Source organism: Mirounga angustirostris, unplaced genomic scaffold (assembly GCF_029215605.1).
Source record: "Mirounga angustirostris isolate CCGP_5_RB_7025 unplaced genomic scaffold, mMirAng1.0.hap1 SCAF_16, whole genome shotgun sequence".
In the NCBI taxonomy this organism is placed as follows: domain Eukaryota; kingdom Metazoa; phylum Chordata; class Mammalia; order Carnivora; family Phocidae; genus Mirounga; species Mirounga angustirostris.
Window position 1 is genome coordinate 54,839,051 of NW_026991724.1, and position 16,828 is coordinate 54,855,878.

The window sequence follows — 16,828 nt, forward strand, 5'->3', positions numbered from 1 at the left end:
GTGCCTGGGTGGCTCAGATGGTTAGGCGTCTGCCTTCGGCTCAGGTCATGATCCTGGAGTCCCGGGATCGAGTCCCACATCGGGCTCCCTGCTCAGCGGGGAGTCTGCTTCTCCCTCTGACCCTCCTCCCTCTCCTGCTCTCTGTCTCTCATTCTCTCTCTCTCAAATAAATGAAATCTTAAAAAAAAAAATTCAGGTATGTTCAAAGAGGCTTGTTATGAAAACAAAAGACACTCCTACCACTCAGGAAATAACAGGGATTTAGGAGCTCTGCCAGGAATCGGAGACAAAAGACCAAATATATATATACATACATATTTTTTATTATGCCACAATGAGTCATTTGTGTAACTAAAATAAAGCCAATAAAAAGGTGGGAAGTAACAACTAGATTTTGAACACAGAAGTAAAGGCTCTATATTTTTTGAGATAAGCTGAAGTTCAAAAATAACCTTTGTGGATCTCAACAACCCAAGCCATTACCAGACAACAGAACTTGTAACTCTTGATGGCCAAATCTAATGTAACTCTTGATGGCCAGTATTCAACCACCAGGTCAGCCACCTGTTCACAGAGGACCTCTGAAAGCTCTGCAGACCTTCCATTTTACTGGCACCTTAAGTTCTACTCAAGGATAAATCCAGATGGCAGCAAGGCTGGCTATGCAAGTCACCAGGCTGTGGTCTCCTCAAAACCTGTCTACTGAATTCTACTTGATCGGGTCCCACCAGGGACTCAGAATAATCATGTGAGCAATAGCCATGCCGGTACATCAATTAGGAGAAGGCTGCTGAGAACACAGAGCCCACCATATCACCTCTGGAAACAAACCATCAGAAACCGTTCCTAAGACTTAAGTGCCGTGAAATGGTGACCTCTCCTGAGTCCTGAGTCAGTGCCTATGATGTAACTTATCGTGATTTTCTGGTTGCAATGGCTGTCAGAGGTAGGAGAGGCACATTGATGGTTTACGTCACCAGGAGGATCCTGCAGAGCCATACACTATATTCTAGCACCAGTCATGTATGAACTCTAGGAACAACGTGTTCCTGATCCCACTCTGTCCTGATTTTGAAGGTATAGTCTATTTCTCCCCAGAGCCCATTTTCCCCAATTTATGCTTTTTATTTAGTTGAACTGATTTTTTCAGGCTTCCACAAATCCACGAAGGACTCAAATTATCAGTAAAACAAACCAAAAGTCCACCTGGGCTTTCATCATTTTCTTCTGTAAGAAATGCTGAGTAAGAAGGATGTTAGTCTCTTCTGGATCTGCGCTAATTTGCTGTTCAGAAATCTCAGTCTTAGGACAGGGATGTCCCACGAATGGCCAAATGCAACTCCAGGAGCCTCCTGCTCATCCTTTACTGGGTCTCTCTTACTCCTGGGAATCCAGGACCTGAGGATGAAGAGCAAGTTCATTTTGGATGACACATTCGCTCTGGGCCCAGATGCTGACACTGTGGCTGTGCATCCACCTTAAGTCAAAGTCATTATTTGTAACTGTCTCTTTACTTGGTGCCCCCAAAGGCTATATAACCCGCGGAAATAAAACAACAATCTGAATGTGGGGGAGGTATGCCTTTCTTCTGTGAAGTAGAAGTAGCATGAATGATTAAGGGGAAGGTGGGAAACAAAGGTTAGTTTCTGGACGTATTTTCCCTTAAATCCACACCCATTTGTACTGGGTTGAATGGTGCCTCCCCCCCCCCCCAAAAGATATGAACCTGTGAATGTGGCTTCATGTGGAAAATGGGTCTTTGCAGCTGTAATTAAGGATCCTGAGATAAGAAAGTTGAGGAGTATCCAGATGGGCCCTAAATCCAAGTCCCCTTGTACCAGACACACAGGGAAGATGCGACCATCTAAAGACGGAGGCAGAGAGTAGAGATGTGTTGCCACAAGCCAAGGAACACCTGGAGAATCTGTTAGAAAAGGAGAAGGAAATAAATGGATGTTGGGAAGATGTGTTGGGAAAACCCAAGACCACCCCCAGGTTCAGTGATTAAGTGGGACTCACAGGCCTCAGCATATAATTTATAACCACAAAAACATACAAAGCAAAATCAGCAAAGAGAAAAAGGTCCATATGGCAGAAGCTGGAGGAAATTAGGTGCCAACTCCCAAGAGCCCTGTTTCCATGAAGTCACACAGGATACACTTACTTCCCCTAGCAACGGTTGTGATAACACATGTGAAATGTGTTAGCTTATTAGAGAAAAGTGCCCATGGCTTTTTACTGGGGGTTCACGTAGGCACCCACTGCCTAGCGCATACCAAAATCCCAGAATCCTAGAGGAGACCAGATGTTTAGGGTAAACCATATTGGGTTTTTTTTTTTAAGATTTTATTTATTTATTTGACAGAGAGCACAGGCAGGGGGAGCGGGAGAGGGAGAAGCAGGCTCCCCGCTGAGCAGGGAGCCGGATGCAGGTTCAATCCCAGGACACTGGGGTCATGCCCTGAGCGGAGGTGGACGCTTAACCAACTGAGCCACCCAGGCACCCCAGCCATATTGTGTGAAAGGACAGTTATGAACAGTGAGCCATTCAATAGAGAATGATGAGAACCCTCTCCAAATCTAAGTTCCCAGATGTCAGGCAAGGGACAACCTTGTAAGCAGGCCTTTCTTTTCTTTTTTTTTTTTAAAGATTTTTTTTATTTATTTATTTGAGACAGAGAGAATGAGAGAGAGAGAGCACATGAGAAGGGGGAGGGTCAGAGGCAGAAGCAGGCTCCCTGCTGAGCAGGTAGCCCGATGCGGGACTCGATCCAGGGACTCCAGGATCATGACCTGAGCCAAAGGCAGTCGCTTAACCAACTGAGCCACCCAGGTGCCCGTCTTTTTTTTTTTTTAAGATTGTATTTTTAAGTAATCTCCACACCCAACATGGGGCTCGAACTTATAACCCCAAGATTGAGTTGCATGCTCCACTGACTGAGCCAATCAGGTGCCCCAAGGAGATCCCTTTTACTATTTTGAACATGGCAAGGGAAAGGTGGGAAGTACTTAACCCCTATAGGTACAGTGACTTTCTTGTTGGAAAGTGGTTTGGGGTGGCAGTTCGTGAGGGACAAGGTGTGTGAAAACTCCTGATTCACTAAAATGCTTTCCCTGCTCATAGGTAAGAATGTTTGTCTTCAAAAGAGCAGTGCTCTCATCAACTTCCCAGGCTTTACATTCAGGACAATGGAGAGTTTCCAGTCATTCTTGAACGAATCCTTTGGAAATGCAGACAGTAAAACAGTAGTATTTATTTTGCTAACCATTATATCATATTGTAGATGACATTTCACCATCATCCCTCACACCCCCAAGACTTGCAAAACTCCCATGTGTAAGACTTTTGGTTCCTGGGTTTGGGATAGAAAGTCTGTCAATGTCCCTGGGATTAATCTTAGCCCTTCTTGTTTTTTTGTTTTTCCCTCTCATGCTATATTGTACTGCTTAATGTGGGGGTATACCAGCTAATCCACATTGCTTATTGAAAACATGGAGATGGATGATTTACCCCTCTTTACAAACATGGAGATGGATGATTTACCCCTCTTTACAAAGTTTTGGCTATGTGACTAGTGAGTATAAAAGACCCGTGAGTAATCTTAGGCCTTGATTTCTGTGAAACTGAGATACTTCACATATATGTTGGTGGCTTGTGATTTGGAGACAAATGGTGTTCTGTGACTGAAAAAGGTCCCTGGAATATGTACCTGCCTGTTGCAGAACACCTTGTAGCTTTTGTCTTTATTGGAGTCTCATGTTAGTTTAAGTCTGGAATCGTGTTGAGTACATTCAACCACCTTAAACTGGGTACCTGCTATCGTTGCAATTTCCCCATTTTAATGTAAACCAATGTGCTTGAAAAGGAAACCTGCTTTTGTAAAATTAAAACCAAGCTCATTGTATCTTAGGGTTTAATCCCCACTTAGGAAAAATAATTTATGAGACTTTCCAGCTACATTCTAGAGAGGGATTCATAAAAACACCTCTGAAGTTTCACTTATGCTTTTTGAAAGGGAAGCATACCTTGTACAGTAACTGTGAACAATCAATGGAGATAACTCACTACCTTCGGACCAGCCAATACCTTGTACGGTATAAGGGAAATAGAAGCCTACTTCATTTGACTATAGGAACAAGTTACAGTGTCCAATCAAGCAGTACCAGGACCAAAGCTAGTATTTAATTTCTGTCTTCTGATATCAAGGATGATCTCAAACTAGAATTCAAAAGGGTATAAAACTCATTATCTTCAAACCCTATCTGATCGGTTTAGAAGAAATAAAATTCTTTATTACAGATACTTCTACTGCATTTCATCTAACCCAAGATACCTTTGATTGTGTGATGTACCATTATTTTCTGTACTAAGTTCTCCATTTAAATCTGTCAAGTCATCAACTGTATGCTGCATTCTAACTTCATTGTTAATTATGTGTGTGGGGGGGAAATTTTAACATGGAATCGATGAAAAAACATTTTACTCAAGGAACATTCAAAATCTTCCAGGCCCATTTACGAATACCAGGAAATGGGTGGCAGGGGAGGAGATATTCAGTATTTTATTAAGATTTCTTACTAAAATAATGAACCATGTAGTTCAATTACAACTTATGAAGCACTGTAATGATATAAAGATTCAATGCAGATTATTCTTTTTTTTTTAAGATTTTATTTATTTATTTGACAGAGAGAGAGATAGTGAGAGAGGGAACAAAAGCAGGCAGAGTGGAAGAGGGAGAAGCAGGCTTCCCGCTGAGCAGGGAGCCCAATGAGGGGCTCAATCCCAGGACCCTGGGATCATGACCTGAGCCGAAGGCAGATGCTTAATGACTGAGCCACCCAGGTGCCCCTCAATGCAGATTATTCTATTGGCAAGTTTTGTGTACATTGAAGTATGTGTACAAGGGAGTCACAATTGCTATGCTAACACATGCAATTCCCAATTATGAACAATCATTTTTTTTTTAAAGATTTTATTTATTCATGAGAGAGAGAGAGGCAGAGGCAGAGGGAGAAGCAGGCTCCCCGCGGAGCAGGGAGCCCAATGCGGGACTCGATCCCAGGACCCTGGGATCATGACCTGAGCTGAAGGCAGACGCTTAACCATCTGAGCCACCCAGGCGTCCCATGAACAATCATTTTAATAAAAATAGATGTAAAACACATATTCTCACATAGTTCCGATACATTTGCTTTGTTTTCTGACAAGTGTATTTATTTACATACTTAAAATGTTCCATAATGCTGCTTATTATGTCACAATTACAGGAACTAACATCCCTCATAAAATGATACCCATAAAAGATGATACCTCAGATTCATTCAAGTATAGAATTTTTTCATCAGTGTCAATTCTCTGATACCAGTGTAGCTGGATTTCATGCCAACAATATCCTCACAATCAATACAGACACACACAGATGTTCCCTCCTATTCGTTCTCTCTGGCTACATTCAATTGACATGTATGGAGGAAGGTATTTCCTCCTGTCTGGCATTCTACACAGTACCATTCTCTTATAAGCAATGAGGTGTGAGTCTGGGGGAAAAAAAAAATGTGTCCACATCTGTAGTCTTAAGGTTTCACTCCTATGTAAACTCTAGTGTAATCAGCTATTCACTTTCAATGACAACTTCTGAATATTTACTTCATTCATGATTTCTCTCCTCTATGAGTTTTCTGATGTAAAATGAGGCTGAATTTGTGGGAGAAAGTTTTCCAACACTCACTGCATCCATAAGGTTTCTCTCCTGTGTGAGTTCTTTGATGTATAATAAGATGTGACTTCTGGACGAAAGATTTCTGACATTCACTGCATTCATGGGGTTTCTCTCCTGTATGTGTCTTCTGATGCAAAACGAGGCTAAATTTGATAGGAAAAGTTTTCCCACATTCACTGCATCCATAGGGTTTCTCTCCTGTATGGATTCTCTGATGAATAATAAGGCTAAACTTGTGGGAGAAAGTTTTCCCACACTGGAGGCATTCATAAGGTTTCTCTCCCGAGTGAATTCTCTGATGAATAAGGAGATAGGACTTCCGGCTGAAGGCTTTGTGGCATTCACTGCATTCATAAGGTTTCTCTCCAGTGTGAGACCTCTGATGAATAGTGAGGTGTGACTTTTGGGTGAAAGCTTTCTGACACTGATTGCATTCATAAGGTTTCTCACCCGTATGTGTTCTTTGGTGAAGGATGAGACTAAACTTGATGGAGAAGGTTTTTCCACATTCACTGCACCCATAGGGTTTCTCTCCTGTATGAGTTCTCCAGTGAGTATTGAGGAGTGACTTTACACTAAAGTCTTTTCCACATTCGCTGCAATGATAGGGTTTCTCTCCTGTGTGGGTTCTCTGATGTCTAATGAGCTCAGATCTCTGGATGAAGGCTTTTCCACATTCACTGCATCCATAAGGTTTTTCCCCTGTATGAGTTTTTTGATGTAAAATGAGGCTAAACTTAAGGGGGAATGTTTTCCCACATTTATCACAGCCATAGGGTTTCTCTCCCGTGTGAGATCTCTGATGAATAATGAGCTGTGACTTGTTGCTGAAGCTTTTCTCACACTCACCACATCTGTAGGGCTTCTCTCCTGTATGAGTTCTTTGATGTGAAGTGAGTTGTGACTTATCACCGAAGCTTTTTTGACATATACGACATTCAAACCGTTTCTCTCCTGTGTGAGCTCTCTGGTGTTTATTAAGGCATGACTTATCAGTAAAAGCTTTCCCACATTTATTGCATCCATAAGGTTTCACTCCTGTATGGGTTCTCTGGTGTAAAATGAGATGGGATTTCCGGCTGAAGGCTTTCTCACACCTACTGCAACCACAGGGTTTCTCTCCGGTGTGTGTTTGCTGATGCTTAATGAGGTCTAACTTCTGGGGAAAGGCTCTCTTGCAGTCACTGCAGTTACGCTGTTTCTCTCCTGTTTTAGTTTTCCGATGTTTTATAAGCTGTGACTTGTGGCTGGAAGCCTTTAAATGTTCATTATATTCATTGTATTTTTCGCCAGTATGAATTTTCTCACGTTTAGTATAAAGAAATAATTCATCATATCCATTAAATTCAACTTTGTTTCTTGCACAGCTTTTATTCTGAATAATGTACTCTACATTAGGTTTCAAATGTTTCCCAAGTATGTCAAATGTATGGGATCTTTGTGCTAAAGGGACATCAAAGTTTAGGCTTAGAGATAATATTTTTCTAAATGCATTATTTTTGTGGTGACTCTCCATAGTTTCAAGGTTGCCTTGATTTTCTTGGTGCCCGTCTGTATGACAATCAACTTGCCAGGTGTCTTCTAGAAAGGAGACCAATGAGCCACAATGACCATGAAATAGAAAGAATGGAATTCTATAGCAAAGGCCAAGCAGAAAAGAAGAAATGAGACTGGGTATACAGTGAAAGTCTGAGACATTTGTAAGTGGAAGGAGGGGAAAAAAAATGGAATAAACTACAAAATGTGGAGACAAGGGACAATTTATGAATGCTGAGTATATTAGAAAAGAAGGCTATACCCATGCATTAAGGGGATGGAGATGAAAAGGCAGGTAAACTGAGGATGCCAGGGAGAAAGATTAGGAGAACAAGTTCCAAGATGAACTAGAGTGGGATCTGATCCAAATACATAAGAGGAGGAAATGTATTCTTTTATTTTTATTTTTTTGAAAACTTTTTTTTTTTTAAGTAGGCTCCATGCTCAACATGGGGCTTGAACTCACAACCCTGAACACATTCTACCAAATGAGCCAGACAGGCACCCCCAGAAATGTATTCTTTTAAAAACCAAGCAAAAGAATCCTAATATGGAGAGATTAAAAAGTGCAGTCAAGGGGCACCTGGGTGGCTCAGTCGGTTAAGCATCCAACTCTTGATCTCAACTCAGGTCTTGATCTCAGGGTTGTGAATTCAAGCCCTGTGTTGGGTTCCACCCTGGGCATGGAGCCTACTTAAAAAAAAAAACAAGTGGAGTCAGTATTGATGTATGTGGGAACTTATGTCCCCCGTGCTGTCACATTCAGAGCTTAAAAACTTCAAGATTTCTCCAAACAATAGGTGCCTCCCTGTTTCTGACCAAATAGGAATTTACTTCCACTTATGCCACAGGGTTGGTTTTTCACTCACCTGGATGAATCTGACTCTGGATTTCTTCCTCTGTTATCCATGGTGTTCCATGTTCCAACTGGTAGAATGCATCTGCTTTGGTAACTTGATACCCTACTCAAGGAAAGTTATAGCGGATCCATGGACACAAATACTTTGGCTACAAGGCCTCTGAAAAATGGGGAAGGTTATATTGAAAGGCCTGAACAACTTGGATCTTAGCCAAATAAAGGCCTTTTACTTTGGGAGTGAAAGAAAAGCACTCTATTAGAGGCCAGAAGGTACTAAAATCTATGATGTATGAAACTCAAGTTCAAAAAAGTAAGGTACTTGTAAGGCTCCACACATTTCATCACTGAGAAAGGAAAGGAAATTGATTGCCTACATTACCCTGGGAAAGCTCTGCTTACCCACTGATACTAGGTTGCTATAATTTTCCAACATCACATCTTGATACAGGTTCTTCTGAACGGGGTCCAGTAGCTGCCACTCCTCCCACGTGAAAACCACAGCCACATCCTTGAATGACAGTGACCCCTGAAAGAGAACATTCCTATTCATTTCTAAAGGGATTATCGTTGGTTAATACTACGAAGATAAGTATAATATAGTACTTTTTCTTATGGTAAGTTATTTGACTGCTTTCTGTATAACTAGCGTTGCATTATACTTTGTAGGAAAAACTAATTTTTTATTTAGAATATCCTGTCTTTGTGCTTCCAATCATTCACTGATGTATATGTTCACTCTTCCACAAAAGAGAAATAGGACATCCTGAAATCCTTTAATCTAGGGACCATCTACAATCTATGTGAAAGCTCTTATAGTCAGACTGCACTAGATACTCCTTTTTATATAAGACTCTCTCCTACCCTGAAGGAGCATACTAGCTTGCAGAGAGAGGAATGTACGTGCACGAGAGTACAATACATTTACATAGGGCAAGAAAGAAATATATACCATGTGGGCACCAATGGGGAGGAGAAAAATTACAAAGGTTGAACTTCAGAGAGGGGAGGAGAGAGGTGAATGGAATTCAAGAAAGAAGTAACATGAATGACAGCACAATGAAAAACCAGGAGCATTTAAAACACTGCAAATAGGGCGCCTGGGTGGCTCAGTCAGTTAAGCGACTGCCTTCGGCTCAGGTCATGATCCTGGAGTCCCGGGATCGAGTCCCGCATCGGGCTCCCTGCTCGGCGGGGAGTCTGCTTCTCCCTCTGACCCTCCCCTCTCTCATGCTCTCTCTATCTCATTCTCTTTCTCAAATAAATAAATAAAATCTTAAAAAAAAAAAACACTGCAAATACATTTCTTCCTAAGTTGTGAAATCAAATGACTGAATTTAGAGCAGGTAGAGCATACTATAAGCCCTCAAAAAATTTCTCACTTACTATTTTTGTTACTTAAATGTTGATAGGTATAGACTTCCAAGGTACTGGGTTAAGTGCATTTAGTAAGTTACAGAAAAGTACATAAACTGTAACCTAAATTATGACAAGGCATATTAGGTTCTGTGTGGTAAAGGGTTGACTCAACAGGCCTGGGTTGCCCAAGCCCTGCACACTCCAAGTAAAGGCCGGTCTTCAGGAGAACCAGCCCTTGACTTGGTCCTGGGAGATAAGCTCTGAACCACTGTAATATCCAGCCCGCTACAGGTGTTTTCCCATTCCTGAGGCCTAGGCTATGCTCTATCAGTTTGAATTTTGAGGGGCTGGAGACTGAGTAGCTGAGGTCAGTCATGTATGCTGAATGCCTGTGTTGACTGACTTCCAATAAATCCTAGATACGTAGGGGCACGTGAACTTCCCTGGATGGCAACACTTCCCACCTGTTGTTATATATCATTGCTGGAAGAATTAAATGCTATTCAAGCCACTCCACTGGCGAGGACAACTGGAAGCTGGTGCCTAGTCTCTCCTGGACTCTATTCTGTGTCTTTTGCCTCTATTGATTTTAGCCTGTATGTTTTCACTATAATAATTCATAACAATAAGAGTTTTTTTTGAGTCCTTTTGAGTTCTTTTAGAGAATCATTGAACCTGAGGGTGGGCCAAGGACCCCCAACTCAAATATATACAAATTCATAGTTACATATGTAAATGCTGACAGGGGAAGTCAAAAGAATACACCTATGTTTTTTATATAGTTTATCTTGAGGATGGTGAAAAAGGATTAATGGGGAACTTAAGTGTTTAGCTCTAGAAACTTCTGTACTATTTGAAACTTTGACACTGAGAATATTTTAAGCTTTACTAATTAATTGGATTTTTAACATTTTTTATTTTTATTTTTTAATTTTTTTTGGAATATTTTTAAAATAGAAGAAATGGATTGTGAACTGAGATTATGAAGGACACATTTTAAAACTTCGCTAATAGATATAACTTGGAAATGTTTGCTAATTAATATAAATTGGGGTTCCTCAACCTCAACCCTACTGACATTTTGGGCTGGATAACTTTTTGCGGTGGAGGCCTGTGCTGTGTGTTGTAGGATGTTTAGCAGCATCCCTGGCCTCTATTTACTAGATCCTATTAGCAGTTATGGTAATAAAAAATGTCTCTGGGGCGCCTGGGTGGCTCGGATGGTTGGGCGTCTGCCTTCGGCTCAGGTCATGATCTCAGGGTCCTGGGATCGAGTCCCGCATTGGGCTCTCTGCTCCTTGGGAGCCTGCTTCTCCCTCTGCCTCTCTCTCTCTCTGTCTCTCATGAATAAATAAATAAAATCTTAAAAAAATAAAAAATAAAAAATAAATAAAATAAAATAAAAAATGTCTCTGGAGATTGTCAAATGTCCCTTGGGCAGACAAAATCATCCCAAACTGAGAACCATTGATTTAAAGAAAAAACTAAATTTTGAGGGCTGTTTGTGGAAGACCAAATAATGGTTTTAGAATCCATCCATTTTTCTTGATAATCTAGATGTTATCCCTGGATAAAGTCAGACCTCCAGGAGCCTATGGACTTGAGCTACACTGTTTTGAAACCCTGAAGCACTCTGATCTTTGAGTATGGCTTTGATATAACACCACTGGCTTTTCTGAGGATGGCTGAGAAATAACCACAGGGAAAATACCACTTTATTGGTGGTTTGCTATAGAGGGAACTGAGCACTAAACAATCTCACTAATGACCTATCAAAGACATTTCTTCCTACTTACGTGACAGGAACCATCTACTTTTCTAGAGGAGCTTTCTCCTTAAGGCAAATCGCCAACGATTTTTTATTGCTGGCCATGTGGGAGATTGTATTTCCCAAGGATCACCACAATAGTATGTCCCATTCCAAACCTTCTGCAATGTGACTTTGTCACTCTCCCATCAAGAGGTAGAGCCTGTTCCCCTCCCCTTGAATCTAGTTTGTCTTAGGGACTTCCTTGTAACAAAGACAATGCAGCAGAAGTGATGATGCATAACTTCTGAAGCTAAGGCAGAAAAGGCCATGCAGTTTCAGTCCGGTTCTCTTAGAATCTAGCATCATGCTGTGAGAAGCCCAAGCCACAAAGGGAGGCCATGCATAAATACCCCAGTCAAGAGCCTCAGCTGTCTAGTTTTTGAGTCATGTCATCCTGGAAAACAGATATAGGAATGAAAAAGCCTTCAGATGATTCCAGTCCCCAACCTTTGAGTCTTCCCAGCTGAGGTTTCAGACATCACGGTGTGGAGACAAACTGTGCAATAAAGGATTAACACAGCAATCTGGGTTGTCCACCCAGATTGGTTGGCACATGCCAAAAAAAGGTTTGGTGCTTACCTGTTCATACATAGGAAGCAACCTCTAAGTCCTAGAAATATCTTTACCTGAGAGCATTGGGCTACACCAGATAATTCATACCATCAATGTTGTTTATGGTGGGAGATTTGGGTACCATGGCAGCTTAACTTCTGAAAGGGCTGGACACTAAAGTCAGCCATTCGTGTAGTCAGAGTTGCTTATGTGTCCAACCCAAATAAAAACCCTGGAAATGAAGGCTTGAGTGAGCTTCCCTGATTAGCAGTACTCAAAATGTGCTGTTACATGTCATTGCTGGGAAAATCCAGCACTGTCTACATGACTCCACTCAGAACAAGTGGAAGCTTCTGCCTGGTGTCTCCTGGTTCAGGCCTTATGTACCTTTTTGCTTTTGCTGTAATAAACTATAATTGTGAGCATAACAATGTTTCTGAGTACTCTGAGTTCTAGCAAATCACTGAACCTGAGAGTGGTCTTGGGAACCTACAAACATGTAAGACACCACCATGGGCCCTGTCTTACTTCCTGACCCACTGAATCCATGAGAATGGATTAAAAATAAATGCATACCACCAGGTTTCAGGGTGACTTGATACGCAGCAATGGATAAGTGGGACAGGGAATACTAAAGACAAGTTTGTAGCTCGATTTTATAAACTGTTTAGAACTTTCTGGGTTATAATCTATGTTCTAACTTAAAATAACTTGTATAATGGGGCACCTGGGTGGCTGAGTCAGTTGGGCGTCTGCCTTTGGCTTGGGTCATGGTCCTGGGGTCCTGGGATTAAGCCCCACGTCAGGCTCCCTGCTCAGTGGAGAGCCTGCTTCTCCCTCTCCTCCCCGCTTATGCTCTCTCTCGCTATCTCTGTCTCTCTCAAATAAATAAATAAAATCTTTAAAGAATAATAATAATAATTTGTATAAACATACGATTTACATATTCTCAGAGCAACCTGGCTGTGAACTTGATCCTTTGTTTAACTTTTTCCCAAATTCTGACATTTATCTCTTCATGCTGTATCTGGTATAGAGTAGTCCTCATAAATATGAATAAACATATTCTTTTAATACATGTATTATTAAGCCTCCTCAAATCCACGGGAAGGCCTAATGGAAAATAAATATATAAATAAACTCACTTGGGACTTGGACATTTTCTGGAGCCCTTATATACCATCAGAAAATCTGTATCTGCTCTGTTGTTGATTCTGGGCTCTATTCAGAAGCTCTAGTTCAAGGTCTCTGGTCAAGGATGCAGTGTGGATCTTCGTATCTTCACTTCCTTCCCTCATACGAACTATTTTATCCCAGGAAGCCAGGACCTGGGGATTACAGAAACTGTAAGTGTGAGTCTAACAGATTTCTCTGAGTTGTTTGAGTCCTTATTTGTATGTGTATATGTATTTTAGATATACACAAATATATATATCTAAAATATATGTTTTCTTTAGGTGGTAGGTTAATATGATAGTCTAAAGAAAGAAAGTGGGGAGCCTGGGTGGCTCAGTCGTTAAATGTCTGCCTTCGGCTCAGGTCATGATCCCAGGGTCCTGGGATCGAGACCCGCATCGGGCTCCCTGCTCTGCGGGAAGCCTGCTTCTCCCTCTCTGACTCCCCCTGCTTGTGTTCCTTTTCTCACTGTGTCTCTCTCTGTCAAATAAATAAAATCTTTAAAAAAAAAAAAAAGAAGGAAAGAAAATAATACGTATTACCTGATGACTTATTTTTCAATAAACATAATTATTTTATAATAAAGAAATACAAACAAACCTGTCATCATGAAATTATGTAATTTTACCAAAACTACTCAAAACTAAAGCTGCACTTAGAGAAAGACCATTACTAAGAAATAGGGGGGAAAAAGTCCAGTGAGAAATTTTTAAAAACCTAAAAAATCCAGAGAAACAGGTATAAATACTTGTATACTGCTGCTAACCTGTCTTGGGTATCTACTGTGTGATCTTTAACTGTATGAGTAGTTAGCACAGTTTATTTTTTGTTTTTGTTTAACAAATGGAAAAGAGTCCCAGAGAGGTTGAGAAACTTGCTCAAGTTCACACAGTAAAGTGGCAGAATATGGATAAAAACCTTAGGTCTGCCCAAATTCAAAGTCCATATTCTTTCCTCTGAGTTAAACTTACCTGCAGGTGTTCTAACTGCTTACCTGGAAAACCTACAAGAATCAATTAGTAATTACATTAGAAATAAGAGTTCAGTAAAGAAAGGAAAGAGAAGATTAAAAAAAAAAATAGCTGCTTTTATATGTACCAGAAAATAAAAAATAAAATAACCATTGGAGACCCTCAAAGATAAGAAACGAAGCTGCCCCAAGCACTAAACTCCCCAGAAGCCACCCCATTCACTGACCACCCCCAAAGATCACTCAATCACTGATCCCTCCCCCCAAGTACACCCCAAACACCGACTTAAGCAAAGGACATCAAAAGCACTAAACTAGGGGCACCTGGGTGGCTCAGTCGGGTTAAGTGTCTGCCTTCGGCTGGAGTCATGATCCCTGGGTCCTGGGATCGAGCCCCAAGTTGGGCTCTCCGCTCAGCCGAGGAACCTGCTTCTACCTCTCCGTGTGTGTGTGTGATCTCTCTCACTTTCGCTCTCAAATAAATAATAAAATCTTAAAAAAAAAACACAACACTAAACTATCTACCAAAGATGTCTCAATCACTGAACCCCCACCCTCCCAACACCATGAATATTCCCCCCATGGACACTGGCATTAGTAAACCCTCCAAGGACGTCCTGATGAGTGACATGCTCCAAGGATTCTTCAATCACTGACCTTTTTCCAAGGATGGTCCAATTGCTGACATGCCCCTCAAGGCCGTCCTAAGTACTAATCTTCCCCAGAATTCCTTTTCAGGCACTCACCCTCAAAGACACCCCCATTCCTGACTTCCTTCACGAACACCCCAAACACCTCCCATCATTCGTCCTCAATCAGTGACCTTACCTGAAAGACGCCCCAATCACTGACCTATCCCAAGCGCATCCAAATCACTGACCCACTGTCTAAGTAACGCCAATCACTGATTTGCCTCCAAGATCGCCCCAGTCGGGGCGCCTGGGTGGCTCAGTTGGTTAAGCGACTGCCTTCGGCTCAGGTCATGATCCTGGAGTCCCGGGATCGAGTCCCACATCGGGCTCCCTGCTCGGCGGGGGGGGGGTCTGCTTCTCCCGCTGACCCTGCCCCCTCTCATGCTCTCTCTCTATCTCATTCTCTCTCAAATAAATAAATAAAATCTTTATTAAAAAAAAAAAAGATGGGGCGCCTGGGTGGCTCAGTCGGTTGAGCGACTGCCTTCGGCTCAGGTCATGATCCCAGAGTCCCGGGATCGAGTCCCCCATCGGGCTCCCCGCTCGGCGGGGAGTCTGCTTCTCCCGCTGACCCTGCCCCCTCTCATGCTCTCTCTCTATCTCATTCTCTCTCAAATAAATAAATAAAATCTTTATTAAAAAAGAAAAAGAAAGATGGGGCGCCTGGGTGGCTCAGTCGGTTAAGCGACTGCCTTCGGCTCAGGTCATGATCCCGGAGTCCTGGGATCGAGTCCCGCATCGGGCTCCCTGCTCGGCGGGGAGTCTGCTTCTCCCGCTGACCCTGCCCCCTCTCATGCTCTCTCTATCTCATTCTCTCTCAAATAAATGAATAAAATCTAAAAAAAAAAAAGAGAGAGAGCGCCCCAGTCACTGACCCCCCCTACAAAGCAATACCCCAAACTCTTCACACCTTTCTCCAGGCCACTCCAATCCCGGACCCTCCCCAGGCCTGCACCATTTCCTACTACCCCGCTCCCTCAAATCATAGAATGCACCTCCCACCCCACAACGGCTGGTTTCTCTCACGGACAACCCAAACCTCCCCTACCATTAACTCCAAATCTCCACAAACCTCGCTCAACCTTATTCCGCTCCCAGAACGCGAAACTGAGACCCCTTAATAGAGCCTTCGCGCCCCAGTTGGGTGGGTGGCAAGGGCCACGGCCCATCGCTTCGGCTTCAGACGCGACTGCTCCACCTCACAGAGTCAAGTTTAACGTCTGTGGCATCCGAGACTACAGGCTGCCAAACCACCACCCCGGGGGCGTCCTTCCACTGACGAAGGCTCCGCTCAGCTTTCGGTCTCTTAGACAAAGACGTTGTGAGAGAGTATGGCGGCGCCCTGTTGGCCAATGCATGTGGGAGCCGCCATATTGGAAGACCGGTCGTACAGCTCATTTTTCTGCCCGAGAGAAGAGTACTAGTCCGCCTTACGTCAGTTGTGAGCGCCACAAAGGGCAATGCGCATGCTCCCGTCCCTATGGCTTCCGAAGGCGCCCCAAGCCCAAAGGCCGTCGCGTCCGCTTTGCGGGCTGGTGCGTGCCCAGCAGCAAAACGTTACGGCGGCGCGGCCATCTTGAAATAGGTGCACTTGTCCGTACAGGAAAGGGGCGTGTCCTTTACGGAGTGGAAACCATTGGAGCAACCTTAGGAGGTGCTAATAGAGAACGGTAGAGGGTTTCGAGAAGCCAGAGAAGTACGACGAAGGCAGTAGGCCTCATTGTGGGCACAGAGTAAACTAATTCAGTTTAAGGAAAAGATCTCTTCTTGCCAGGACTGGTGGTGGTGGTTAGGTGACATCTCCAGGGTGAAAGGTGAGAGGGCTCGTGGGTAAGTAGAGCTAGTGGTGAGGGAGGGGCTGTGCTCATCACCAAGGCAGAGGGTGGAGAAATGCGGGGGATAGAAGACTAGAAATTGTTGGTAGAAATTTCTTTTTTTTTTTTTAAGATTTTATTTATTTATTTGAGAGAGAGAGAATGAGAGACAGAGAGCATGAGAGGGAGAAGGGTCAGAGGGAGAAGCAGACTCCCTGCCGAGCAGGGAGCCCGATGTGGGACTCGATCCCGGGACTCCAGGATCATGACCTGAGCCGAAGGCAGTCGCTTAACCGACTGAGCCACCCAGGCGCCCTGCTGGTAGAAATTTCTTAAAAGG

At 42.8% G+C, this 16,828-nt stretch overlaps 1 protein-coding gene across 1 annotated transcript; it reads right to left on the reverse strand.

The window, feature by feature from the left end:
• Nucleotides 1-5,546: 5,546 nt before the first annotated feature.
• On the reverse strand, nt 5,547-16,097 carry LOC123856092 (zinc finger protein 84-like). Its single transcript, XM_064581776.1, has 5 exons — nt 15,747-16,097; nt 12,982-13,164; nt 8,518-8,660; nt 8,129-8,221; nt 5,547-7,304 (listed from the first exon to the last, which is right to left on the reverse strand). The coding sequence occupies exons 2-5, from the start codon at nt 13,017-13,019 to the stop codon at nt 5,656-5,658; spliced, it is 1,923 nt and encodes a 640-aa protein (XP_064437846.1). The 5' UTR covers nt 13,020-13,164; nt 15,747-16,097; the 3' UTR covers nt 5,547-5,655.
• Nucleotides 16,098-16,828: the final 731 nt, after the last annotated feature.